The 27,349-nt window shown below is 37.5% G+C and overlaps 1 protein-coding gene across 1 annotated transcript; it reads left to right on the top strand.

Annotated features, from left to right (window-relative positions):
- The first annotated feature begins 2,452 nt into the window (after positions 1 to 2,452).
- Positions 2,453 to 26,895, top strand: ift81 (intraflagellar transport 81 homolog). The gene is made up of 18 exons (XM_030144175.1): positions 2,453 to 2,596; positions 2,747 to 2,850; positions 4,397 to 4,577; positions 4,954 to 5,043; positions 5,188 to 5,253; positions 5,561 to 5,671; positions 5,814 to 5,898; positions 6,769 to 6,932; positions 7,032 to 7,127; positions 8,231 to 8,377; positions 15,257 to 15,406; positions 16,594 to 16,722; positions 19,733 to 19,822; positions 20,622 to 20,708; positions 20,799 to 20,870; positions 23,703 to 23,788; positions 24,076 to 24,121; positions 26,149 to 26,895. The coding sequence occupies exons 1-18, from the start codon at positions 2,453 to 2,455 to the stop codon at positions 26,329 to 26,331; spliced, it is 2,031 nt and encodes a 676-aa protein (XP_030000035.1). The 3' UTR covers positions 26,332 to 26,895.
- Positions 26,896 to 27,349: the final 454 nt, after the last annotated feature.

Genomic DNA, 27,349 nt, shown 5'->3' on the forward strand with positions numbered 1-27,349 from the left:
GACATTCAAGGAGAAGACAGACAACCAGACGTGGGACAAGACAAAGGACAGCTAGTGTTCATCTGTTAGAGTGAGTTCAGATTCAGACTGAGGACACAGAACAGATTCAGCTGTAGAATGTCAGCAGGGACAGAGGTAAGACACTGTTGGATTTAGCTTTTGTATGAAATAAATAAATAAATACATATATTCATCCAAAGTTAAATAACTACATGTCCATATAATTATTTACAGATCAAACACAGCAGGTGGTCCAACAGGAGGATGTGGTGCAGCCAAGCAAAGGCCAGAAATCTGCAGTATTTAGTGAATTTGTTTCTTTTTTTCTTGAAAATGAGGAATATTGAAGTGTTTATATCAAAAAACTAAACTAATATGTTGTTACTTATAACTGATGTATGTCAAAGTGTAAAGTTTAGAAGGAACCTGGTGCTTTAGAAGGTGTTTGGTCTAAAGTTTGGTGTGGATTCCACTAACATTTTGTGGAATGATGGGATATCTTAGAGCTGTTTGTTATTATTATTGTTGTTATAATTATTTTATTTTGTGATTTTGAATACAGTGTTACTGTTGGTAAAGAAGAAAGAGTCAAAAAAGTAAATAGGAAATCAGTTTTATCTTGAAAATCAATGTCTTCGAAAAAATTCAATTTTCTCAGTTTTTTGCTCTAAATTCATTTTTTTCCTGAAAATGACCAATATTCAAATATTCATATCTCACGAACGAATGAAGATAGAATAAAATCGTTTTTTGTGTTTAAAAGTTGAAGTTCTGTTCTTTCTTTTGATGTATTCAGTGTTCACATACTCCTAAGACAACATTTTCAGTGAGCCTCCAAAGATGAGTGAAAATGACCAAAAAGGCTGGCGCTGGCTACCAACTCACTGGAAAATGGTCTGGCGGGGAAAGAGTTAAAATTCATATCTGAGTCTATCAGATTATGTTTGTGTTTTGTCTGTGGGCTTTTTCTGACGATTCAATACATTTGTGTTGGCAAAAAGTGCTCTTAAATATATACTGGATACTTTGGAAATGGTTTCTTATTTATTTTTTGTGAAAATGGAGGACACTTCCCTCTCTTTCTAATGTGGTGGATCAATTTTAGATTATACTGATGCTAATGTGTTTTGTTTTCATATCATCATATGCAAGTGAGTGGCCTTGACAAGAGGCTATAGTGGTGCACTTGTAGTTCTACGAGCATTTACACATTTGTACATCAAAATGCATTTGATGATAGTTAGATATTGAAGTATGGGGTATATTTACATATATTCCTGGAATTTATTCTGTATTTTGTCAGATTATAGGGATCCTGGGGTTGTGATGATGGGGCCCTTGAATATTGTTGCCCAGGGTACAATGAAGTGTTAATCTGGCCCTGATTCAGCCCACTGAAAAACATGGATAAAATTGTAGACTTTGCTATCATAAAAAATTGTATCACTGCCAAAATTTTTGGTCATGATTGTAACTCATATTTAATTGCATTTAACTCAACAGGGGGGGAAAAAAATCTAGTTTGAAATAGATAAGACTTGACTCATGTTAACAAGTCCTTTAATTTGTAAATGATTGCAGGATTTTGAGTCTCTGGGTCAGTCAGATGTCTGTTTTAATATGTTTAATGAAGGAAAGTCATTACTTTGACAGCATACCCATCTGAAGAACAAAATCACTGATGCTGTAAAACAGACCTGTATAAATTCAGTGATTCATTTGAAACCAAAGTTAAAAATCGCTGACAGAGATTAATACCACCAAGACTGACAGATTAATTAAAACAATGTAAATGTAAACACTGTATGTGCTGTGAATGATCACCCAACAAGTATTTGCCTGATTAAAAGTAGGCTACACAACATTATACTTGACTGTCTGAAAAGCAATCTGAAAATGTAATTAAAAGTAAAAACAATGCCATAAATACTAGCTGTTCGACTGTATTCCTGCAGTTTTAATTTGTTTGCTTTTAATACAGAAGAATGGACAGGAATGGATCCTCTTGAAATATGATTATTTATTTATTTATTTATTTATTTATTTATTTATTTATTTATTTATTTATTTATTGTATCGTTATGGTGAATTAGGCTGAGGAATGTCGTAATTTGGGGTGGCGCTGTGCACTTCAAGCTCTTTGCAATCCACCAGAAAACCAACGAAGAAGAAATCGAGTTACTTCCTGTTGACGTCGATTTTTGACGCTTTTGCAGCCGTTGACATGACAACAGTACCTGTGTGAGCTAACTAGTAGCTCTGTTAATCGAAGAACCCGACAGGCCCTGATGTACACTGTACTCCAGATGTGTATATACAAACTGTAGATGCTCAATTCAATCGGTATTTGGGGGGTTTCTTAAATAGGTTAGGTTAGTCGAGCGTTTATTAGCTTAGAGGCTAATCTGTAAAAGTAGCGGACGAACAGAGAGCGACTCTTCCATCTCTCAACATGAGTGAACAGCTCAAATTCATCGTTGAACAACTCAACAAGGACCCGTTCAAGAAAAACTTTAACCTCATCACGTTTGACTCCCTCGAACCGATGCAGCTCCTGCAGATTTTAAACGATGTTCTGGCTGAAATAGATCCAAAGGTAGGTGATGAGATTCAACAAAAAATACTTAGGAAAAAAATGCTAGTAGTATTGTGTCAGTGCAGACTTGAATATGTGTTTCGTTCACCTGTGTGTGTGATGCGTGTCAGTGTAGTTCCAGTTTAGTCAAATCTGTGCTTTTGTTTTCAGCAAGCTATAGATATCCGTGAAGAAATGCCCGAGCAGACTGTGAAGAGGATGTGTGCTCTCCTGGGGATGCTGAAATATAAACCTCCAGGAAACCAGTCTGATGTGTAAGTAGCTGTACACAATTAAAATAACACCGTCCCCTCATTAATTTAACACTTGTTGGTGTTTATTGTCTTATTTGTACTATGATTGTACTTTATACACAGAGTTTTGTTTATTTATTAGAATTCTTAATAGCTGTTACCATTTAAGGCCCTCAAGTCCTCGTTGATATTAAGATAAGATAAGATACTTTATTGTAATTATACAGAATGTACAATGAAATTCAGGTGAACTATCAGGATACAGACTCATAAAATAGCAATAGTAATAAATAGTAATAATAATTATGAAATATAAATATATAATAAAAACAAAATATAAAAACAAAATATGCATCACTCACGTATCAACATCAATGCATTCATTCCCTCACACATCCACCTCCTTCTTTATCACACAGCAATATGTCACACACACATCACGTCAGTGCCAGTGTATACAGTGCTCTGTATAAAATAGTGCAATTAAGAAATGTCTATGCTTTAGTGGTTGAGTTCATTGTTCAGCGTAGTTATGGCTGTGGGATAAAAACTGCTCCAGAATCGTGTGGTGCGTGTTTTTTATGGATCTGTATCTCTTGCCAGATGGCAAGAGTTCAAAGAGGTGGTGGGCAGGGTCGAAAGGGTCTTTGAGGATGTTATGGGACTTCTGCAGGCAGCGAGAAGAGAAGATGTCATTATTGCAGACATACATACATACATACATACATACAAGCACATGTGATTCTTGATTCAGTATTTTGTGTCATTCACCCAAAATATTCCACCTTTGTGGAATATAAATAGTTTGTGGATATAAATAATGTCTACTACAATATGTTCCCTTCCTTAAGCACAGCTTTTCATTACCATTGTCATTAAGCCAAAGAAATCCACATAATTGGTGAACATTTGATTAAAAAAAAAAAATTCTGCCCAACATCCTTGTAGACCTTAAAAAATAAACAGCACTATAGACTTTAGTGTTTTCTGTTTAAATTATGCTTCACACAAGGCTCTTTGCTAATTTTATAGAAGACTTACATGCCTGGTTGTGAAGTGGAGGTCTTATCCCAAGAACATTTTGATTCTTGTGTGACTGTGTCCCTGTGTGTATTTGTGTGTCCTCCCATTGTGCATAAGTGATATTTTTCTCATTTCTCATCTCATTTTGGGCTGTTTTTATGCTTACACCACATATGCACTAAAGTTTGCAAAAGCATCCAAAAAGCCTAAAAACAAAGCTTGCTTAAGTTCATCAGGAACCATCTGCAATCATTAGATCTGGCTGCACTCATTTTAGTTCATTTTGATGTTTTTTTGATATTATACTAATCCTGCTTATGTGATCCCCAAATGGCTTCAGTGATGCACCTGAATCTCATAACATTGAGGAAAATCTTGATATTAACAAAACACTCATTACGCATCAGTGTCCACATGAGACATTACACTCACGAAATAACAAACATAAAACATTTTTCAAAAAATAAAACTTGTGAACGAGTACAACTTACTGGTACGTGTTGGTGCATGTAAATGAAATTGTGCTTCCCCTCATTTCATATAGGAGTGGTTTTAGACAGGGTCTGGTTACTGGCAGCAAACCCGTGGTCCACCCAATCCTTTACTGGCTGCTGCAGAGAGTCCCTGAGTTGAAGAAAAGAGCGTACTTGGCTCGATTTCTTGTGAAACTGGAGGTACCTGCAGAGTTCCTGCAGGATGATGTCATCAATGATACCTATCACCAGGTTTGTCAATAAACCGAAGCCATCCCACATTTACAAAAAGTCCTGAAGGACCCGTGACACGCTCTTTCTCACACTGCTTTAAGAGCCTGAGTTGTTATGTAGATGTTAGAGAGTGAACAGGTTTTCTTTTCTCCTCCACAGTTAGCCAACTCCAGGCTTTCTTAGGTAGTGTATAGTCCTATTTCAAATGATTTACCACTGAACAGTCTGGTTTCTTGGTGTTACATTTGTGTGTATTGTCTCTGTTACTGCAGCTGTATCTAGCACTGTAGCCTGCAGGGGAAATAATTTATACCTTAAATATATTTAATATCTTAACTCTGTGATCTTTTAGAAGACAAAATGTCAAAATGTGTTTTTTGTTATGTGTGTTCAGTATGAGGAACTGGTGGAAGGTTTTAAGACATACCATAAGGAGTGTGAGCAGCTGAGGACTTCTGGCTTCTCCACAGCAGAGATAAGAAGGGTAAGAGACAACTAAATGCCTTTCAGTAATAATAAATGTATTTTTGCGCCATAACTGATGTCTCTTTTATGGTAAAATAACTAACTTTTATGTGCTTGTAGGCATAATTCACCATATTAATTCCTTATTTTTCTTCAATAATAGGACATCGGTGCAATGGAGGAAGAGAAAGACCAACTAATCAAACGTGTGGAGAGGTTAAAGAAGAGGGTAAGGCAGACTGTCCCAGGGGGGCATTCTAGTCTTGTAATGCTTGGAAGGCTTTAGGATTCACTAAGGAATGAAAACATGACCCTAGACATAAATTATTAGGTTCTCTAATAGACCAGACAAGAGTCTGACATGCCGTGAGGCTGTAGTAAAAAGGCTGTGAAATAATGAGGTGTTGACTTAATGGGTCTGACTTACTTTTAGACTCTGCCAAAAGGTGAAACCTGACTCTGTTTGAGGTGCTTAGTTATTTCAGTTGAGCATGCGACAGCCTGTCAGCGGATGTCATCATTTTAATCTCCACTAGGTGGAGTCAGTGCCCAATCATCAACGGATGCTGGAGCAGGCCAGGCAGCTGCGAGTGGAGAAGGAGAGAGAGGAGGCACTGGCTCACCAGATGCAAGAACAGAAAAACCAAGTAAATGATGCTTGTGGTTCATTAGTGCATTTCATAGTATTTTTCATTCAGACATCAACATGCAGTCAAATTATGTGTGATCCCTTGTGTTTTCTGTGGACTGGAGAATGGAAGCTCATTAAAGTTACAATTTTTTGTTCAGCTGTTTCAAGCAGAGCAGAGACTACAGAGATCGCAGCAGCAGTTGAAGGATTTGCGGCAGGCAGCAGCAGATGCCAGTCCAGAGAGTGAGTCACCACACCATGCTATTTTCTTTGCACCACACAGCTGGAGGGATGTTCAAGGACACAGCAGAGCGACACAAGGGTCCCCCAGTTAATAAAGTTTCATCTGTTCAAACCCTCCAGTTATACGCATCTTTGAAGTGCTATAATAGAGCTTATCCAATGTGAAATTGTCTTCTTTTGTTCTCATCCGGTGTCAGGCCCTTCAGCTAGAGAAGAGATTTACACATTTGCAGTTTCTAAAATGACTCACCCAATGTAGACTAAGGCGGAGCTGCACAATTAAAGTGAATTATCTCAATTACTGTTATGTGAGTGCAGAAAGACCAGGGCGGAGCCACACACTGTAAACATTGAGCTTGGCCCAAACCTAGGGGTCATGATTTATTTATTTTTCCCTATTTACAGCCACTATGTGTATTATTGGAGATACAAGCATGAACATCACAGGGAAAACATGATAGCTGCAGAGGAAAAACAATCATCCTGTAGAGCATGGATCCTAATTTTGTTGTAATTTCTTGTACTCTGACTGTCGAGGATGGCATGTCAACATTTAGATGCTGCATTTGCAACAAAATTTCTTCATAACTAAAATATTCTAAAATAACAATACCTGTGAAATGTTATTCCCTGTTGCTTGGTTTTGGCATTTCTTTTGTTAGAATATCCAAAAGCAGTATCAAAGTCTAACCTTTTCCAGTATTTGAATGGGTCAAAACACCTTTGAAAAGTGGCAGCAGAACAGATATATCTCACAAGGTCCATTGGTGCATCTGCTGTATATATCTGGATATGGGCTGTCTTTGATATTCTGTGGGTCTGTGCATATACACTGTATGTGATCTTTAGTTTGAGATCTCCCTCTCTCAGGCTTAATGAAACGACTTGAAGAGGAGATCAAGATCAACTCCTACATGGTCTCTGAGAAGCTCCCCAAGGAGCTGGACAGCATGAGGCGAACAGTGCAGTACCTTCAGAAGGTGGCGTCTGAGCCTGCCATGGGCCAGGCCGACCTGCAGGAACTGGAGGACAAGGTCACCATTAGGATGCTGTGTTAACTACACGTTTTATTTGTATTCATATTTTGTTTCTACTCATCTCTGACTGTTCTGTAATTTGCCTTTTTTTCACAGATCAGAGAAGTTGATTCACAGATAAATCAACTGATTGAGAAGAGGATGATGAGAAACGACCCGATGGATGACAAACTGACTCTGTACAGGCAGCAGGTCTCCACTTTGATTTTGTTTGATTTGTGTCATGTTTGTTTTGAGGCATCTCACAAAGGGTTATCAGAATATTTATTTATGCCAGAGAATATCACTGTCTAGACATTTTGGAATTAACATTTATTTGGCTTTTCCAGGGCTGGTACTGATTAGACTGGGAAACAAAAAACTCTTTGTCTAATACTGGAGGAAACATCTTTTTTTTTTTGCTCAAAGTCTTTTTATTGGTATTTATGCAGAGACTGTACAGACAATATGTTACAGACATGAGTGAAACATCTTATTTTGACTAAATTAGGTATGCTGATTCCCAATCTATGATCAGAATTTCTACAGCACATATTCACAGTCTGAACATAATATATGCAAAACTGGTCAAATTTACTTATAGATGTGAACTTTAAGCCAATGATGAATAAACCCAAGTAGCAGAGCCCATCAGCTTGAACCTGAATGGTTCCAAAGTGTTACAAATGTTTTCTCCTGTGCTTGTTTCCCACTGTAACAATCAAGAGTAATTGCAATAATTTTTGGGTTGAAAGGAAAGTGTGAGTGGAGCTTTGAGGGGAATATGGGATCACCAATGAGCTCTACAACCTGGTGTCCAGGGAAAATATTACCTTTACCTGCACTAAATTTTTCTTTTCGGAATTGAAAACATCTGAATTTTGATCACAGAATTTATAGAACTAAAATTATAGCAGCAGGCTCCTATTGATTATGTATATTGACTTGACTTTTTAGAGAAAATCTGGTATTTTTCTCCTTATTGCAAAATAATTATTGACCAGGAACATTAGTAATCCGAGAAGCATATAATATAATTTTTTAGTAAAATGGGAACTCCCACACAAAACTCTGCTGAAAATCCTTTAAGCCAACAATCAGACAACCTCTAGTGTATAATAGTAAGAGATAATTAATCCCTCATCCCATTCTTTCACAAATGAGTGATAATCCCATTAAGAACAGATATTTCCCTGTGTCTCCTTTTTGACAGCCAATTCATTTTTCAGTCATATACATTCCCTCAGGTTTACAGTTATAGTCATCGACATCTCCTATCCTGTGTTTTTATGTCTAATATAATGCGATTCTTTCAGGCCTCCATCATCATTCGAAGGAAGGAGGCAAAAGCAGAGGAGCTTCAGGAAGCAAGGGAGGAGCTGGCGACAGCTGAGCGGGAGCTGAGACAGAGGACCAGCCAGGGCCGAGGTGGAGATGGAGAGGAGGTCATCAGAGGTGATGAGGTACACCGCTGGTTCTAAGAATATGCACCATACATGATATTTAGCTGTTTCCGGTGAAAACAAGCGTCTTCAGTCCGACTTTCCTCTTTTGATTTGACGTAACATCTACTACATCATCTCCAGAGTCTTTATCTTTATCTAAGTGCACATATCGCAAATTTTCAAACTCCAGAAAACACAAGAGGCTATTTTTGTTCTTATTCAAACACAGACAGGCTCACTGTCTAATGTTACTTATCCCTTTTCCCTGCTCTCTCCAACATTCCCATGCAGATCTATAAATAGATCACAACAGAGAATATCCAGAACAAGGAAACGTACTGGAGAAACTGCCTTGAAAGTTGGCCTTTCCTCTAATCTTTAGTGTAATCAGTGTCTGAATTCAAGTCATCTGAACATACTGCGCAGACTGAGCATACAACCTTTGTCTTTATTTATATCTCATGATGAAGATGTACTCCCACATTTCAGGCATGGCATTGTCTACTCTTAACTGTCACAATGAAGAATTGTACTGAGCTGAAAGAGCGAGGGATGACAGCTTAACAATATTGATGCACTTGAGTCAGAAAGTGTTGAGGAAGTGCTGCTTCTTTTACTGTACATTAAGCTTAAAGACAGCTCTGTATTAACAGAGAGACGCTGATAGATGGGGGCTGTGCTGTGACCCTATGCACTGTGTGGATGAGAATTTTTATAGCGTGGTGTTTGACGCACATCCACATCCACGAGGTGAGAGCTGGGCTCGCTGCAGAGGCACAGCAGTGAGAAGCACAGCATGTATGAAATTGTGACAGCTTTCTCTCCACTCCCCCATCTGTCCTGTCGCTGTCAATCCCTGTGGATGGTGCAACATGTGTGGTTTGCTTGAGGGTTTGTCCTGATGCTGACCCTGACCTCTGACTTTTCTGTGTGAAAGTAAAGAAAAAAGTGAAGTTCCCAAGAAGATTTTTTATTTTATGGTTTATGGTGATAGGGACACATAAACTGAAAACAGCTGGCCAATACAAGTACATTGTGTTTGTAGGAAAAAAGTTAAAACAGTGACTGTATTTATATGCACATAATGTTCTGTTTTTTGAAGAGGACGAAGTATCTAATAAACTGTTCACATGACTAATTACAATAATTACAATAGGGTTTTCTCCAGTTTTCTATTGGTGGCAAATGTTCCACTTTGTGAACTCAGCCTCCTTCTTTTCGTTCCTTCTACCACCTCCATAAACCTGTTAATATCATCTCTCATAATCTTTTATAGTAGGTGCTTTCCTCCATCCGACTTCTCTTTAGATCATCCACCTCTACCAGCAGCAACCTTTGTCTTTATTCTACTTGCCCATAAACAGAAGCTGTGAGTTGTGACCCATAGCAAAACATGCAGATTAGATTAGTTTTCCAAATATGCTGTGTATATGTCCAAAGAATCCTCATAAAACCGGAATAATATCAACATATCCCACATATTGAAAAATGCTTTATTCAGGCCTAAAGTAGAATATCCAAACATAATATTCGGTTTATATGATGTTGCATTCAGAATATTGTCAGATTTTTGTGCATGTAAATGTACTTACAGTGGTAAGAAGCAAACAAAGTATAGAACAAGAAAAGCATTCGGAGAGCGCAGACCTCTGCCAAGACAGACACCCCCCCCCCCCCCCCATCACCACCAAAATTTAATCATTTCTTCTTTGTGCCAGTATCAACATTTCCTGAAAATTTTGTGAAAATCCATCCATAACTTTTTGAATTATCTTGCTAACAAACAAACACGCAAACAAACACGCAAACACGCACGCAAACACACAGCCCAAAGTGATCACAATTCCTCCTGTCAGAGGTAATAAATATACAACAGAGCTAAATCAAACTGAATGCAACAAGATACCAACAAAATAGCATTCACTCAAAAGCTCAAAACAAAAGATGATGTTACCGCACCAAAAAAACATTTAAAATGGTAAAATATGTGAAGTTCCTAGTCCTGTTTTGAAGTGCAAATCATTAAACACTATTTATCTCATATTGTTCTGTTATGCAGCCCCTCTGTTCTAACTGAACCACCTCTTTCCCAAAATGTCAGCAATGCTCTCATTTGCTGGTTTACAGCAGCTCAGCACCCACCAGGATCAATCAATCAAATTGTATTTATATAGCGCCAAATCGTAACAAAAGTTATCTCTTGACACTTTACATAAAGAGCGGGTTGAAGCCAGACTCTGAAGCCAGTTTACAGAAACCAATGGAATCACCCAGAAGCAAACACTTGGTGACAGTGGAAGGAAAAATGTCCTTTTAACAGGCAGAAACCTGGAGCAGACGCTGACTCTAGAGCAGGGGTCTCAAACTCAGATCCTCGAGGGCCGGTATCCTGCATGTTTTAGTTGTTTCCCTCTTCCAGCACACCTGCCGGTCGTTATCAGGCTTCTGCAGAGCTTGATGATAGGCTTATCATTTGAATCAGGTGTGTTGGAAGAGGGATACATCTAAAACATGCAGGATAGTGGCCCTCGAGGACCGGAGTTTGAGACCCCTGCTCTAGAGGATGGTCGTCTGCCTCGACCAGTTGGGGTTAAAGAGAGAGGGTAAAGGAAAAGAAAGAGATTGGGGGAGGGGGGGGAGAAGAGGGGAAACGGGGAGACACATGGATGTACAACAAACTGAACTAGAACTGTTAAAAACTAGAACAGCTGATGCTAGTATAATTACCAATAGCTAGCACAAAAGTCCGTAACTGATAATACTACTTCTACAAATACAAGTATTAACAGTGGATATACGACTACTGCAGCTGGTAGTGCAAATAATGTATACAAATAATGCAAATAATAGGATATTGTTCAGTTCTTGTCGGCACCATGTACAATCACTAGCAGAAAAAGTTTTTTCTTCTTTTTCACATTCTTTGTTCAAAATACAAACTTTTACATGCCATCCTCACATGTAGAGCTTGGGTCTGATCCAAAGTATGAGAAATGACACCACTAACAACCTCAGACGCAGAGGTTACAACAGATTACAGGTCACTGATATATATTCTGTAATGGTAATAAGATAACGGCACATGTAGCTATAGATCTACTCTTTTATCAGGTATTTACAGTATGTGGAAAATATTCTAAGATGCTGCCAGAAGTCGATACATTTTACATTTTACGTAGGTGTGATCGTGTATTTTGTACCTGGAACACTTGACCATTTGTGAACATTTGGATGAGCTACATTTATTATGCAAGTAGAAAAGTGTTGCTTTCACAGTAGCTGAAAACCTGAGCCTTTGACTCATAAGGAATACATCTACAGATGATTTACATAATCATTCATGTTTTGACACTCAACTTCCTTAATTCACATTATTTACCTAACAGAAAATAATGAAAAGCATATTTCAAACTGTCATAGCTTTGTTTCTGACAGTGATGAATGAGAGAGTCAATGAAATATCAAAGGTGTTTCTTTTTTTAAGACAGGAAAGAAGAAATAATCATCTGAGTTATGTGGTGGAGCTTTAGAATCCTTTTCTCTTTGAGTTGAAGATAGTGTACGTCGTATCTTAGTATTAAAACACTGCTGGTACCAAACAGCACTTTTGGTGTAGCAGTATTTTACTACACCAGTACATTATACTGCAATTAATTTGAGTGTGACGTACTTCTTCAGCCAGACTAAAATAATGACAGGAAGTAGTTTGTAAAGACAAAGGGAGCACTTGTTTGAAGTTAAATGGAAAATGTTTTGTCGAACATGGCTTATCAGACTCCTCCGTAGTTTTGGGCCATCAGCCACTGAGGAGATGATCACTTTATCAGAGGTATTTTCCATTCTGCCGGTTATGTGTCATCACATGCCACCCACCAACTGCAGCGTCTCTCTAAGAAGGATGACTGCATCTGCTCGTCACTGGTTGGCCAGAAACACGAAACCACTTTGTCAACCAGCTTCATCACACCGGTTATATTTAGTTGTGGTTCATTTCAGGCACAACCCATCTTCTTTTCTTGAAAAATATCATAAAAATCTGATCAGAAGTAGCTTGATTTAGCCTTTAAATGGATTCACTGCTTGTGCTTGACCTGTACGAAGAATTCACATCCTGTAATTCAGTAAAAGTACTAATATCATAATGTAAAAATGCTGCTCTACAGTAAAATTCCACATTTAGGATTTAGGTTTATCTGCAAAATGTACTATTATATGTTTTTTCTGGATTAATTTTACTTCATTTTAATTACTCTACAGAATATTGGTAGTTTTATCTACAGCGAACCATGGTATTCTTTAAGATTGTTACTTGTTTAACTCAAAAGGTCATTTTTTTCATGGACTGTGTAAGAACAATAGCCTTGTTTTCATCTTTGTAACAGCGCATTTTCCAGAGTTTCCGAGAGTTTATTTAGCTAAAGAAGGTTGTTTTTTTTTCATCCCGTGGTTTTCACTCAACAGGCAAATTAACGGCAACTGTCAGCCAAATGTAATGGAGTTAAAACTACAATATGTAGGGACACAGATGTAGAGGAAGTAGCAGAACATGGGGGGTGGTGGTGGTGAATCACTCAAATTCGAACATTCTTGAGTAAAAGTACTAGGTTACATTGGACCACTGCGCCTGTATGTAGTTACATGACATAAGTGATGCATCATGTATGATTCTCTCATCAAATACAGCTGTTGATTTGTCTGTATGTACTGTATTTCTGAGACAAGGGAGTCATGACTGAGCTGCTGGCCAGTTAGACAACAGTTGTTTTGGGGACGTACTGCTGGGAACGCTATGCAGTATTACTCCGCTGTGCTAATTCCTCTCTCAGTCACGTCTGCCCTTGATGTCCCAAAATACACAAAGAATAGATGTACACACACTCACACACACACACACACACACACACACACATACACATCAAGCTTGAGAGCCCCCCCCCCCAAAGGACGTGAAGCACATTCTATGATTTCTGGGCCTGTTCTCCCGTGTCCATGTTCATTTATAGCTGCTCTTCATTGTGGAGGAGTTTCATTGTGTCCCAACAGACGAGTCAGGGTGGGGAGTGTGTGAACATCCACTTAAAGTTATTCTGCCACAGGAAGCTGTTTGATGTACATAGCTGGCTACGGACCTGAAAGGATCGAGTGACCGCTTTCAGATCATGGCTCGGCCCCTGGGCTTCTCTGCTGCAGCCGCTGCTCTGTAATCCCTCCCCAGGTTCAATCCATTGTCTTCTCCTGTGGCCTTATATAGTATCTCAGCTGTTCTGGACACACTGTCGTCAAAGATAAATCGTCTTTGTGCTTCCTTTAATGCATTTTATGCAAACATTCGCTTTTTCTTGCAATAGTTTACAAAGTGCCCTGACAGACAAAGCAAAAGCAAAAAACTCAGGAGATAAAGCTATAAAAAATGTTAAACAGAAAATAAGACAGTTAAGATACACCAATCAGTCATAGCATTCTGATCAATGACGGGTAAAGAAGTATTATGTTGATTAACTCATAATAATGGGATTTGTCAGTGGGTGGGATATATTAGGCAGCAAGTGAACATTTAGCCCTCAAAGGTGATGTATTAGAAACAGCAAAATGGCAAGAGTAAAGATCTGAGCAAGTCTGACAAGGGAGAAACTGTGATGGTCAGACCATCTCCAGATCTTTTTCTTCATTCCTAATATAAACTGGTTAGTACCCACCACAAGTATCTAAAGAGCAACAACCGGATCGCAACCAATCCAGCATCTATGGGAACAGAACATTATCACCACCTGTCTAATACTGTGTAGGTTCCCCTTTTCCCACAAAAACAGCTCTGACCCAAGGTTTAGACTCCACCAGACCTCTGAAGGTGTGCTGTAGTATCTGGACCAAGACGTTCACAGATCCCTGAAGTTTCTGAAGTTCTAAAATGGGAGGGATTGAACTTGTTTATCCAGTACATTCTACAGATGATCAATTTGTCCTGAGTTTGGGAGGTCCTTCCTTTGTCCATTTTTGGTTGGTACCAGGAACACTCAACAAGACCTGCAGTTGTGGAGATGTTCTGATCCAGTCATCACCGTTACAATATGGCCCTGGTCAAAGTCACTCAGTTTCTTATGTCGCTCATTTTGCTGCTTTCAACACATCAGCTTCTAGAACTAAATGTTCACTTGCTGCCTAATAAATCCAACCCAGTGAAAGGAACCACTGTTATGAAATAATCAATATTATCACCACTTCTCCTGTCAGTGGTCAGAATGTTATGGCTGATCTGTGTATAATAAAGTGTCTCTGAATCCCTACCAGAAGATGTATTTAAGTGTTTCCTCCAAGTACTGCTGACTCACTGATCACTCAGCTGTGTCTGTTTTTCTTACTGGCAGAGAAAAGATCTGTCAGATGTAAGAGATAGAGGACAAAATCAACAGTCCTCGATCTGTGCACAGATTTTGGGTTGAAGATGCTTATCTTTAAAGGCCTCCATCGAGTCATGTTATAAGACAACAGACGAATACTGTGTTGATTCTGATGTGGGTTTTTTTTTATACAAATAAGTTCAGTGACCTCATTAAAAAGTGTTGGAACAGCATCTCCTCTTAGATCTGTGAATATGTAAATCTTCATTTAATTGTTGAACACACTCTCCTGAAGGACTATTTTCACTCTGACCAGTGATGCACTTCTATGTCTCAAATCCTGCTTGTAAGTAGAGATGTGTGAAAAGAGCATAAATGACAATGAAAAACATTTAAGTTAAGTTTTCAGCAGAGAGGAATTTTTTTTTAAACATCTTTTTTTTGGTATGTAAATGTAGAAAGAAAACCTGTGGAGAAAGTCATCACAGTTTGCATCAAATAGACTTTAGTAACTTGACAAGTGTTCAGTGACATTGAGTTCTGTTTGTGTTTCTCACAGCTGAAACGTTTGGTGGGGAAACTGCGCAGCAAGGGAACGGTTTACAAGAAGAAACGTCAAGAAATAACTGAGATGAAAGCAGAATATGGAGTTCTACAAAGAACGGAGGAGATTCTCAAGCAGAGACATGAGACTGTCCAACAGAAGCTGGTAACACCCTCTCCTTTTTCAAGCAAGATCACATTGGTCACATGTGTTTGTTACTTTTTGCCAGTGACCAGCTGCATTTGACCAGTTCTGTGTAGAATATCACACAGGGTGCTTGCGCAGTATTTGAAAGTCTTAAAAAGTCTGGAATTTTGTGTGTAAGTCTTAAGTATGTAAAAATGTATAGTATAGTAGGAAAGCATATAAAAAAACTACATCTGATTTCACTATTTGTTCGGTACTGGAATGATTCTAGTTTAACTTGTTTGTGTGATATCTGTGCATTTTTGTAATTTTTCATATGTTTTTAAAATGTTTCTGTGAGTAAAACATAATTTACTGTGAATTATCCCTTCATTCATTCGTACATTTATTAAAATGAACTTTTCTACTACACACAACAGGTACAATCTCGACCACAAAAGTAGGAACGCAAGTATAAAAGTACATAAAGTCAAGATCTTAGGGAAAGAAATAGCAGTTTTGAAAAAGTCTGGAGTTTTTATTTGGATAAAGAGTAAAGACCCCATCACATAGTTAGTGATTGTCAAATGGTCAGCTTATTCAACGTGGATTTTAAAGCTCTCCTCGCTGCACTGAATCTCATCTACCGTTTTTTCCAAAAGTGAGATTTCACTTGACCTCCTCATTCAAGCAGGTTGTGTTAACAGTCAAGTGGTAAAAGCTTCCTGGAAATGGCTTCACACTTTTCTGTGGTACCAGCACCTGACACGTTGATAGGCGGTGTGACGCAGGCCAGGACGGGCTGCTATTTCTGATGGCTGCATCTGCCGCTCCTCCTCTATCTGCATCACACACCAGGATTTGTAAAAGCAGTGAAAGTTTTCCTGCCGGTCACATGGTTATCTGGCATTGTCTCTCCTCCTGTCCATATTTGTTAGACTGATTTGTAAAACTGAGCATGCTCCTGATGGCGTACTTACAGTGAGTCACTGACGTCTCTGACTTTTGTCTTTTAAAGGTTTCACGTCACACCATTTACTATTAAAAGCAATGAACTCATACCGATCATTCACAGTATTAGGAAAATTAGGGCTAATTCTAAGAACAGCAGGACACTGAAAGCTACAGAACACTATTACACAGGTGCATTTTCAGCAGTATTCAGATGCTATTTTTGCTAAATCTGTGTATGACTCATAATGTGTCTATCTTTTATGTTTTTTAAGCAAAGTGTGGAAGCTGAGAAGGGCATCTCTGGCTACAGTGACACTCAGGAGGAACTGGAAAGGGTGTCAGCCATTAAAAGTGAACTAGATGAGAAGAAAGGCCGGGCACTGGATGACATGTCTGAAATGGTAAGTATTTATTAAGTTCAAGAATGTGTCACTCACTTCACAATCCACACATCTCTGTCACTGATGATACAGATTTGACTTTTTTTTTACACATATATATTACACAAACACCAATTCAGACATTGAAAGAATATTTAAGATTATATTTAAGATACAAAACCTTTTTTTTGTCTTTAGTTAGGGATCGTCAAAGTGCTGAAAAGTAACAAAGTGTATTTCTTCAAGTATTAAAGCAAAACCAGGAGGAAAAAACAACAGAAACTGCAACTACACACTATCCCTCTCTCCTCTCAGCCCAAATTAAAATACTTCATATAAATACAGATGAATCTTTACCTTACTCCATGTTGAGACATTGAGTAGAACTGTAGGATCACACTCACGCTGTATCTGATGGGTTCTGATCAGTGAATGGTAAATATAGCTGTCACTCATGTATTGAACCCTCCTACCTGTCTGAAAATGCCTGTGATTAGATCAAATCTGGGCGTCACTGCGTAGAGTTCTACAGTCTGGAAATGCAGCCAAGGAGGCGAAGGAGCGATGTCATGTCCTCTCAGTCTTATGTCCAATAATACTGAAAACAATCACACGCTGCAGCTTTAAGTACAAATTTGAAGTACTTGTATTTCACATGAGTCTTTCTGTTTTATGTTACTTTAATCTTCTGCTGTAATGTATACACTTTATATTCTACCATTGTTTATTCTCTAAACCATATATTTATTCTTACTGCATTTTTACCTCTTTTTTTTTTAATTGCATGGTTTTCAATAACAAGGTGAGAGAGAAACAGTTTCTCAGCTCTCTGTATGTCCTCTGCTTCTAGTGAACTGACAATAAAAAAACAACAACTTTGAATTAGATCTCTGAGGCAGATATGGTACTTTTTTCTCATCTACATTAGTCTGACACCTTCAGTTACCTTTAAGATGGAGATTTTACACAGTGAATGTATAACCATCTTCTATAATACAACGCATTGTTATAGATTAAACCATTTCTAACGGTTTTGGATGCTGACATCATCCAACAAGTAGTGTGTTATCCCTTCACATTTCAGGTGTCTGGGAGTTGTTAACAGCTCCACCAAGTAGGGATTTTTTTTCACCTCTAAATTTGTCACATAGTTTAGTTTCAATAAATCATTCAATATCTTACAGCAATTCAAAGATTACAAGAAAAAGTCCAAAAATAGATTTGTTTATCAGAAAGTTATTTCCTCTCCCATCAATAACGTGATGAGTCTTCGGGTTTATCTGGTGTCCCTGTAGATGTAAAGCAGTTAAAAACAGCTCCAATCAAAGATCAAAAAGGCTTCACTGTCATTACAGTGAGCAGGATGTGGGTCATGCGCATGTTTTTTGGCAGTGCACAAAATGATCCCAATATTGGAATAATATCAACAAAGAATTTGTAAAAATATTGGGACACGAACTACCAAGGACGTGTTCTGGGCTACATTTGGATCATTTAACAGGAAAAGACATACCAAGTAAGGATAAATATTTGATTAAAATCCTCTTGGTAGCATCTAAAAAAGCCATCACACAAATATGGCGTAAAGAGGATAATAATTGGAGAGACATTGTGGAAGAAATTCACAACATGGAGAGACTTACTTATAAGACTACAGCAAGCAACATGTGAAGATCGATGAGAAAAGTGAACTACATACAGGACGATAACTGACACTATGCTCTAAATGTTTGCGTTGTAAAATTTAAAAAATGAAACAATAAAATATAAGTTAAAAAAAAAAACAGCTCCACCTTTAAGAGAATCAACAGTAACATGTTGAAACACTGATGATTCACTAATAATAATAATATAATGTCATATATATTTATATAATAACATTCCATCCTGATGAAGCAGACCAGTACTTTTGCCCTCATATTTTAGGTGCATTTTGCTGCTTAAACTTCTGTACTTTCACTCAAGTCGAGGATATAAATATTTCTTGTGCCTCTGCATGGTTCCCACGCACAAACACTTTCACATAATGTGAATAATTAGACCTCCTATCAGAACTGTCTGGGTGTGAACGAACCGTGTACAAAGGTCTAATCGGTCAGAGAAACTGACAACACGAATGTGGGCCTGAATGTCTTCCTTAGATTTGATGGGTAGTGTTTCTGTCCTCTGCCTGTCAGTGCTGATCTGTAGCGTTATTTTTAAATGACAAACACAAGGTAAATACTTAATGTTATCCCTTTGCAGCTTCACAAAATTATTCATCATGCTGTCATCGTTTTGAGTCCAAAGGGAGACGGTCCCAGCTGAACAGTCCGTACTCTGAGCTGTCGTCCATTTGTTGATTAGTGTTTAAGAGCAACCGTTATTCTGTGATTGAATGTTTACTGTGTTGTTCCTGAATATGCAAGCATTCATTGAAGGTCAGAGTGAAATAAATGAGCAGCGTCTTTATATTAACTGCAGATTTTCTGTTTTCTCCACACAATACAACTAAGAGATGTTTGTCAGATTTGACAGGAGTTAGTTATTTCCAAATATGGAAAACAGAAAGAATATGTCAAATATTTGTGTGTATTAGTGATTATGTTAATTTCCTGTTTATTTTGATGTTTGTTAATTTTCTTGATTATTTTGTTCTTTTTTAATTTGCTTGATTTCATTGTTTATTATCTGATTATACTGCTCTTTTTTGTTCATTTTTGACCATATTTTTTTTTATTTCTCTTGTCATTGTTTTGGATTATTTTGTCCCTTTGTTCATTTTTTTTTATTATTTTGTTCTTTTTTTGTTCATTTTGTTGCTTGTTTTGGTTCATTTGTCGTAATTTTCTTGAGTCAGAATTATTCATGAACAAAATAAGTTCATTCTTTTCCTATTTTAAGGTTAAAAATGGAGATGCTATGGTGTTTCATGATTAATTTTGGTCCATATTTGGGTCCAAAGAGATGCCACATTTCTGTTTTGGGTTTTGAGCTGTAAAAGTTTGTTAACCACTGTTTTAATATATTCTATGATATTTGTTTTTGACAGGTGAAGAAATTAAACTCTATGATAGTGGAGAAGAAGTCCGCTTTAGCTCCGATCATAAAAGAACTGAGATCACTGAGACAGCGGTGTCAGGTGAGCGCACATCACAAAACCTCCACTTCAAAGAATCCTCACACATCAATGACTGTTTCTTCCTGAATTTTCCACCTGAACACATTTACATACAGATCTTCAAAAGGACCGAATAAATGATTATCATCGGCCTTTCTCTCAGTAAAATCTAGATAAGAGAGCAAAATGTGATCTTTCACAGATTCGTAACCCTGTTAGATCTAACAAAAGGCAAAAGTGAGTGATTACTCCAAAATTCAATTATGCACAGTGTATATGGGATGAAAAAAGCCTCAGGCCTCTGAAGAATAGAACTCTCATAGCTTGTCCATGATTTTCAGACTTACCAAACAAAACAAAAATAAATAAAATGTGCATGTGGGAGGGACATGATAAATATGAATTTGTGAGATAAAGTTTCTGAACAAATAAGGTCCGCTGTGATTTACTGTGCCCCTCCTCCAGTTGCATTGTATTTATGTGTATTTATGGTCCATTAAGAATAATTTACATAGTCCATAAATAAGTGCATGATGGGAAAGCCCCTCACATCAGTGAACTAGAGCAGAGGATTACATTTTCCTACACGTGTTCCCAGAATCGCTCTTCCATCTCACTGGTGCAATGTCTGTTAATGAAGAGCTGCAGCAGGAAGACATAAATAGACTTTGCAAGAGTTAAACAGTTCAAACGCCAGCTGTGTTCCTTTGCTGCTGCGAAAGCATGACAAGACTGCTGAAAATAGTGTTCCTGTCTTATATTTCTTATAGCCATACTGTGCAGTAAATGTTTTTTTTTCCTCTGTGTTTGTGTTTGACAGGAGCTCAGCCAGGAGTACGAGGAGAAGAAGGCACAATATGAAAGTTGTGCTGCTGGTCTGGAGAGCAATCGATCCAAATTAGAACAGGTTCATATATATTTATTCCTCTACATCAGAAAAATATTGACATGTCTGACCTATATCTGAGCGGTTTGTGTTCTCATCGTTCATTTACAGGACGTTAAAGTGCTGCGAGATGCGACGGCGCAGGATGAAAACCAATACCATTATATCAACTGCATGTCCGAGGCAAGAATAATTACAATTTAGATCGGTCACCTTTAACAAACATAATATGAGACTTCACTGTGTCCATCCTGCAGGAAAATTTTACATTTTTCAATAAAATGTTATAGTTACATTATTTCAGAGATGTCAAACTCATTTTAGTTCAGGGGCCTCATTCATCCCAATGTGTGGCTCAAGTGGCTCAGATCAGTCCAATAATGGGCATGATAACCTATAAATGGGAATCTACATGTTTTTCTTTTTTAGTGTGAAAGTTGAATTACTTTATGAAAATCTGAACAACCATGTACACCCAGAAATATCTTTTTAAAAAATAAGTGTGATTTCACCAATATTACATCGCAGCTTATTATTAACACAATTTACAGACCACAGTTGATCAATAAATGCAGGAAACACTTGTAACAGATAGAATATTGTTCAAATTGCACTTACCTGAATTTTCAACTTTCTCATATTTGTTCATGGTAGTCAGTTTATTGTGACATGATTTGTAAATGTAAATATTTAAATAATGTTATTTTACTTTTTTCACATTAGATCAAGGACAACATTTGGAGTTGTCATTATTTAGAGGTTACTTTACTGTTCTTTTAATAGATATCATATCAAGCTGTATGTGGCCCCTGAGCTAAAACACCCCTGAATGTTAATATTTTCAGTGCAATTTTTGCACTTCTGAAATTTATCCTGCGGGCTGAAATGGACCATTTGGTGGGCCAGTTTTTGCCCGCGGGCCTTATGTTTAATACCCCTGCACTATTTTACTATCATTTGAAAATAACATAGAAAGTAAGAGCAGATAATAAGCAACACCTCAAAACATTAAATGAATAACATGAAAACCAAGCTTGCTGAAGAAATCCACTGGGTTGATATTCTTGATACATAAGTGTATCAGTACAGGGTATTAATGACTATTTAAGGGATGAAAACACCTCAATATAACTGAACCTTGAAACCCCTTTTAATAGAAGTGTCTGGAGAAAGAAATCCGTAAACCTCCCATTTGGAAAAATAGAACTGGTAAGAAAAAACATCTGTCTTTAGAAATAAATAAATCAAAGTACTTCCCTTCAAACAGTAAGAAAAAGTGTATATACAAGAAAGATTCTCACTCTGGCTTCTTTTTTCAGAAGCAAAAGTATGTGGTACAATAACCATCACTTTAAGACATAACTAAACTTTATTAGTCAGAAGGGAAATGATTGTGCCATTCAGTCAGGTTCATATATATTTGGACAGTGACACAAATGTTCACTTTACCTCTGTGTTCTGCCACAGTGGATTGAAATGAAGCAATTAAGATGTGATTGAAGTATGGACTTGCAGCTATTATTTTGATGCTGTCAGTGCAGTATTTTTGCTAAAACCCCTCATCACTGTCCAAATACATACAGACATACATACGTATGTTACTCACAGAGACAGTTTACAATAATATAAGGAAGAAAACAAAGTAAACAAAATTAGAAAATACAACAAATACGAATTTAACAGTAAGTAATAAACATATAACTCCAGAACAGGTGAACTAGTACCACTAAATGTTGCACATTTTTGAAGAAATATTACTCATGATGTTGACCCATAAGTAAAAGTAGTCTGAAGTAATAAAGATTAAGGTTCTTTTTGTTAATTTTGGTTCATTTTCTAGGTTAGTTTGGTCCTTTTTGTTTGTTTTCTTGATTATTTTGTTCATTTTCTTGATTCATTGCTTTTTTGATCATGATAAAAATAAATTCAATCCTCATTTTTATACATCTTTTCTTTTACCTTTAAATAAACCTATGAATGCTCCGATTTGTTGCTCATACAGACAGATTACAACAATGTAAGTAATATGTATATATTATAAATCACTACTAAAAATTGTATGTTAGTGAACAAATACAAAATATTAATTCACATCATGTCAACTAAATCATCTGAAGTGATGAAGGTAATATTTTCATACCACAGTATATGATATAACCCTACTTATAACATGTCATTATCATTATATTATAATCCACACAGTAAAGTTAGAACTGAACAAGGTCTTGCTGCAGTAGCGGATGAAATGTCACTTGTTAGTCCTTCCCCCAAACACCCACTGTTTTGTGCATCTTGTTTTTATTTACTTTATGTTTTTGTTAATTTTGGTTCATTTTCCAAGTTAGTTTGGTCTTTTTTTTGTTCGTTTCCTTGATTATTTTGTTTATTTTTTGTTCATTTTCTTGATTCATTTTGTATTTTGACCATGATAAAATACATTCAATCCTCATTTTTATACATCTTTTCTTTTACCTTTAAATAAACATATAAATGCTCTGATATGTTGCCCATACAGACAGTTAACAATGTAAGTCAGGGGGTATTCAAATCCGGTCCTCGAGGGCCGGTATCCTGCATGTTTTAGATATTTCCCTTTTCCATCACACCTGGACGCCATAACATCATTATCAGGCTTCTGCAGAGCTTGATGATGAGTGGTCATTAATTGAACTAGGTATGCTGGACAAGGGAAACATCTAAAACATGCAGGATACCAGCCCTCGCGGACCAGATTTGAACACCCCTGATGTAAGTTATATGTATCTTGTACTAATGCACAGTGTCAACTCATAAATAAAAGTCATCCGAAGTGATGAAGGTAATATTTTCATACCACAGTATACTGATATAACCCTACTTATAACATGTCATTATCATTATATTGTAATCCACACAGTAAAGTTAGAACTGAACGAGGACTTGCTGCAGCAGTGGATGAAATGTCACTTGTTAGAGTCCTTCCCCCAACCACCCACTGTGGCAAAACTCAGTCCCTTACATCTGTGTCCTCCACAGATCATTGAGATGCAAATACAGCGGGCGGCTGATGAGATGAAGGCCTACGTGTCCTCTGATCCGCAAGAGAGGAAGAAGGCCATCAGGTGAGCATGCTGAGCCAGGCCAACCAGCTGCCTCCCAGAAAACAAATAACCTTTTTGGCCCCAGGAGGCTCCTGTTACAGCAACAGTCAATTATACGGCTGTGACTTCATTCTTCCTTACAAAACGGAGTTGTCAGAAACGTGTCACCGGTAACGCCTCATGAAATGGAGATCTGCTGATGTACCACACCTTTATTTAATGTTAGGTGACAGAACCACTTCAACTTGCCACAGCTTGCATCTGTAACCTAACCCTGTGGTGTTTTTGTTTTTTTTTTTTTTTTGCAGGGAAGTGTACATGAAAAACATTGCAGAGCAGGAGTTACTTGGCAAGGTAAAGTATACTTCAGAGATATGTCAAGGAGAAGCCTGAGGACAGACGAGTGAGACAAGGGAGCTGTACCGGATTGACTTCTTTTCATGTGTTACATTTATATGAAAGGGTTACTTGGGATTAGTTGAAGTGGGGTTGTATGAGGTACTTATATGTAATCTGTGTGTTACCTGCCGTAGATGAAGGTCAGCACAGCCCTGGTGTGAAAAAGAGTCATGAATACTCAACATTGTCCTGTTATGGACAAGGGCAGCAGAAAAATACAGATTTAGAAATACTTATTAGACCACCTGCTGTGTTTTACAGAAACAGCCCCTCAACATGACCTTCTGTATGACATTTTATTTCTAGACTGATTAACAAGTCACATATTACTTATTACTAAGAAAACTCAAATTTTCCTATACTCAGTTACGTACAGTGTATTTGTTTATTAAGTTTATAAAGGAAGTATTTCATGAGTGTTTAACCAGACTTTTTCCAAACAAGAAAACCCTGATGACTTTACAGTTCAGTCAGTCTCAGCTTTCACTACACACAGTGGCCTAATACTTATTCCAAAGATATATGGACATGTTTTAGCTATATAAACTCAGCTCAGCTAAAAATGACACTAGTCTTTTGGTTTTTATTGCTTTACATAGGCAGCATTAGGGGGTGACGCTAAAGACCAGAATGTTCTCCTAAAAGCCCTGAATCTTTAAGGTTATTCAAATAATTTCTGCTTTTTATCTGTTCTGAAGATGCGGTAGAACATTTCATTTGGTTCCTTGGCCTCTAGAGGTACACTCATCACCTCCTCATCCAGTTTGATTCTTGCTCATTTAAGGTGATAGTGTGAGGCTGATAGATATGAGTGTGAAATTCTTACCAGGATTGGCTGTAAAATTGTTCCTGTATTCACATGTAGGTAGACAGTAATGAAAATGCAGCATTTATCCGAGCTAACAGCCTGAATTCACCCTCTGTTTATGTGTAAATGTCTGATTTCTTGTTGTTAACACTCTGTAACTCCACTAAAAATCATTTCTTAGTTTGGTTTAGTTTATTGTTTATTTGTCAGGGACAATGTACAAATATATTTATCTCAAAGAGAAGAGATGCTTTGCACCAGAGTTAGCTACAAGCTACTTTCCATCTGCTGTCCCCAGGCAGGTGCACACACAATATAGAACATTTACATTACATGCAATACAAATCTAACCTTAGCTCATAATTACAATAGTAAAAAATTTATATATTTTTTTCAATGTCAGAAATTTCATGTGGTTTATTAAAAAAGGCAATTTCATCATATTTCATTCCTAAAAATGCAGGTTTTAAAATCATGCTAAAAGAGTCAATTTGTCTTTTGCAGCGTTTCTGCTGGCAAGGTTTCGCCGTGGTGCAGCGCCATGGCAAAACCCTTCATCACCAACGCATTAGACTTATTATACATGTGTATAATATATAATAGGCCAGGACAAAGCTCTGCCCCCTCAAATGAAAGTTTGCGAAGCTTCAGGAGGTAGGGAAAAGATAAATGAGCATTAAGTTCCATTTTCACTTCGGCAGGCGGCACAGTCTGCACCGTTCCGTACCCCCATAGTATTACAAGTAGGACGGAAAATGCAATATCATTCCCAAATCAGTGAGTGTGTTGTATGGAAAAGATCACTCCCTACTTGTACATAGTTTTCTTCTTTTTTCTTTTATTTGGTAATCTGCCTTCTTTTCAGTGTTTGGACATAAAACAAAAATGTTATTTTGGTATTTAGATTAGACAATAGATGTAAGGTATGTGTACATATGGTGTACCGGATGCGATTGTCTGAGATTAAATGTCAATACAAATAAATTATAAAAAATAAATTTAAAAAAAGAATAACTTTTTCTGCTGCCTCTGTCCACAGCAGCACCTTACTTAGACTACCTCCTATCCCTCATGCAACCCCACCTCAAAAACTTTGACCCCCCCCCCCCCCAGAAGGTCTTAAAAAGGTCAAAATCTCAGCTGAGTTATATACCATTGTGTGCTGACTTGACAGAAGTTACGTGAAAAGCAGAAGATGGTGAAGGAGAGCCACAGCAGTAACTTGGAGCAGGTGAAGATGTGGCGTGACCTGCAGCAGCTGATGGAGTGTAAGAAACAGTGTTTCATCAAGGCCCAGAACCAGGCGTCCATCGGCCAGGTCATCCAGGAGGGGGAGGGGGACCGGCTGGTGCTGTGAGGACACGCCCAGGTGGGGTCAACAGCCATTCACATGTTCTATGTTTAATGCTTTACACCTTTGTTTCATATCTGTAAACACTAAAGAAATATTGTATGTGAGCTGTTATTGTATTACCTTCACTCTTCATCCAAAATACTGTTGAGTTTGAGGATGACACTGTTTAAAATGTTTTATGAATCCAGAACTTAAAGTAACACATGTAACAGGAGGTGTTGCAGGACAAGGGTTTTACTTTCTCTGGCCCACTCCACACTCCATTTTGACACATCTTTAAGGATACACTTTCGATCAAAGTGTTCAAAGATAACAGTGTACAAAGTGCTGCACTTGGGATGTGACCGCGGTCAACTATTTATGGCAGTAGCCACAGTGACCTTGGACAGAGCGTCTTGCCAATTTTGGAATTCACTGGGACCTCCTCTGTGAGATGCACATGAAGGAGTCGAAATATACTGATTGTTGGCATTTCTACATGATATTTATGTATCGGAGATATTTTCGACTGAGAACAGATAGCTTAATATTTTTGTCTGTATTTCTATTAAATATATTCTTCCTTTATTTTGTGACGTGTGTTTCTTTACCACAGGCTTTTAAATGCAGCACTATATTCAGAATCCAGAATTTAGGAGTAATTAGTTACTTATAAAAATGTTGATTAGTTATAGATAATCCAAAAAGACCCAAACAGCCATTGTTGACCAAATTCATCTACTGATCTAATCTGTTTAATACCTACTGATCCATTAATCCAGTCAATCAATAATAATTGATGTAAAATGCAGTTTGTCATCTTTTCATAGTCATCAGATATGACCCATTTGGATGTTCAGAGGCTCCGTAGGGAACGTGGAAACTTCTACAACATTGGTTCACCAGTAAAATTCATGTAGTTTGATAGATGACAGTGGATGGAGACTTTTTTTTTTTTACATTCAGTTATTGATATCTTTTGCTGAAAAAGTCACTTTTTTTTTCATCTACATGATCAGTGAATCAAATGTGGGAAAATGCA

This window comes from Sphaeramia orbicularis, chromosome 9 (assembly GCF_902148855.1).
Source record: "Sphaeramia orbicularis chromosome 9, fSphaOr1.1, whole genome shotgun sequence".
Taxonomy (NCBI): domain Eukaryota; kingdom Metazoa; phylum Chordata; class Actinopteri; order Kurtiformes; family Apogonidae; genus Sphaeramia; species Sphaeramia orbicularis.

Excerpts from the sequence above, each read along its gene's own strand:
- ift81 (XM_030144175.1), top strand. The coding sequence starts at position 2,453 with ATGAGTGAACAGCTCAAATTCATCGTTGAACAACTCAACAAGGACCCG. Across the intron at positions 5,044-5,187 it reads CCACAGCAGAGATAAGAAGG|GACATCGGTGCAATGGAGGA; the intron begins GTAAGAGACAAC and ends CTTCAATAATAG. Across the intron at positions 15,407-16,593 it reads AGACTGTCCAACAGAAGCTG|CAAAGTGTGGAAGCTGAGAA; the intron begins GTAACACCCTCT and ends ATGTTTTTTAAG.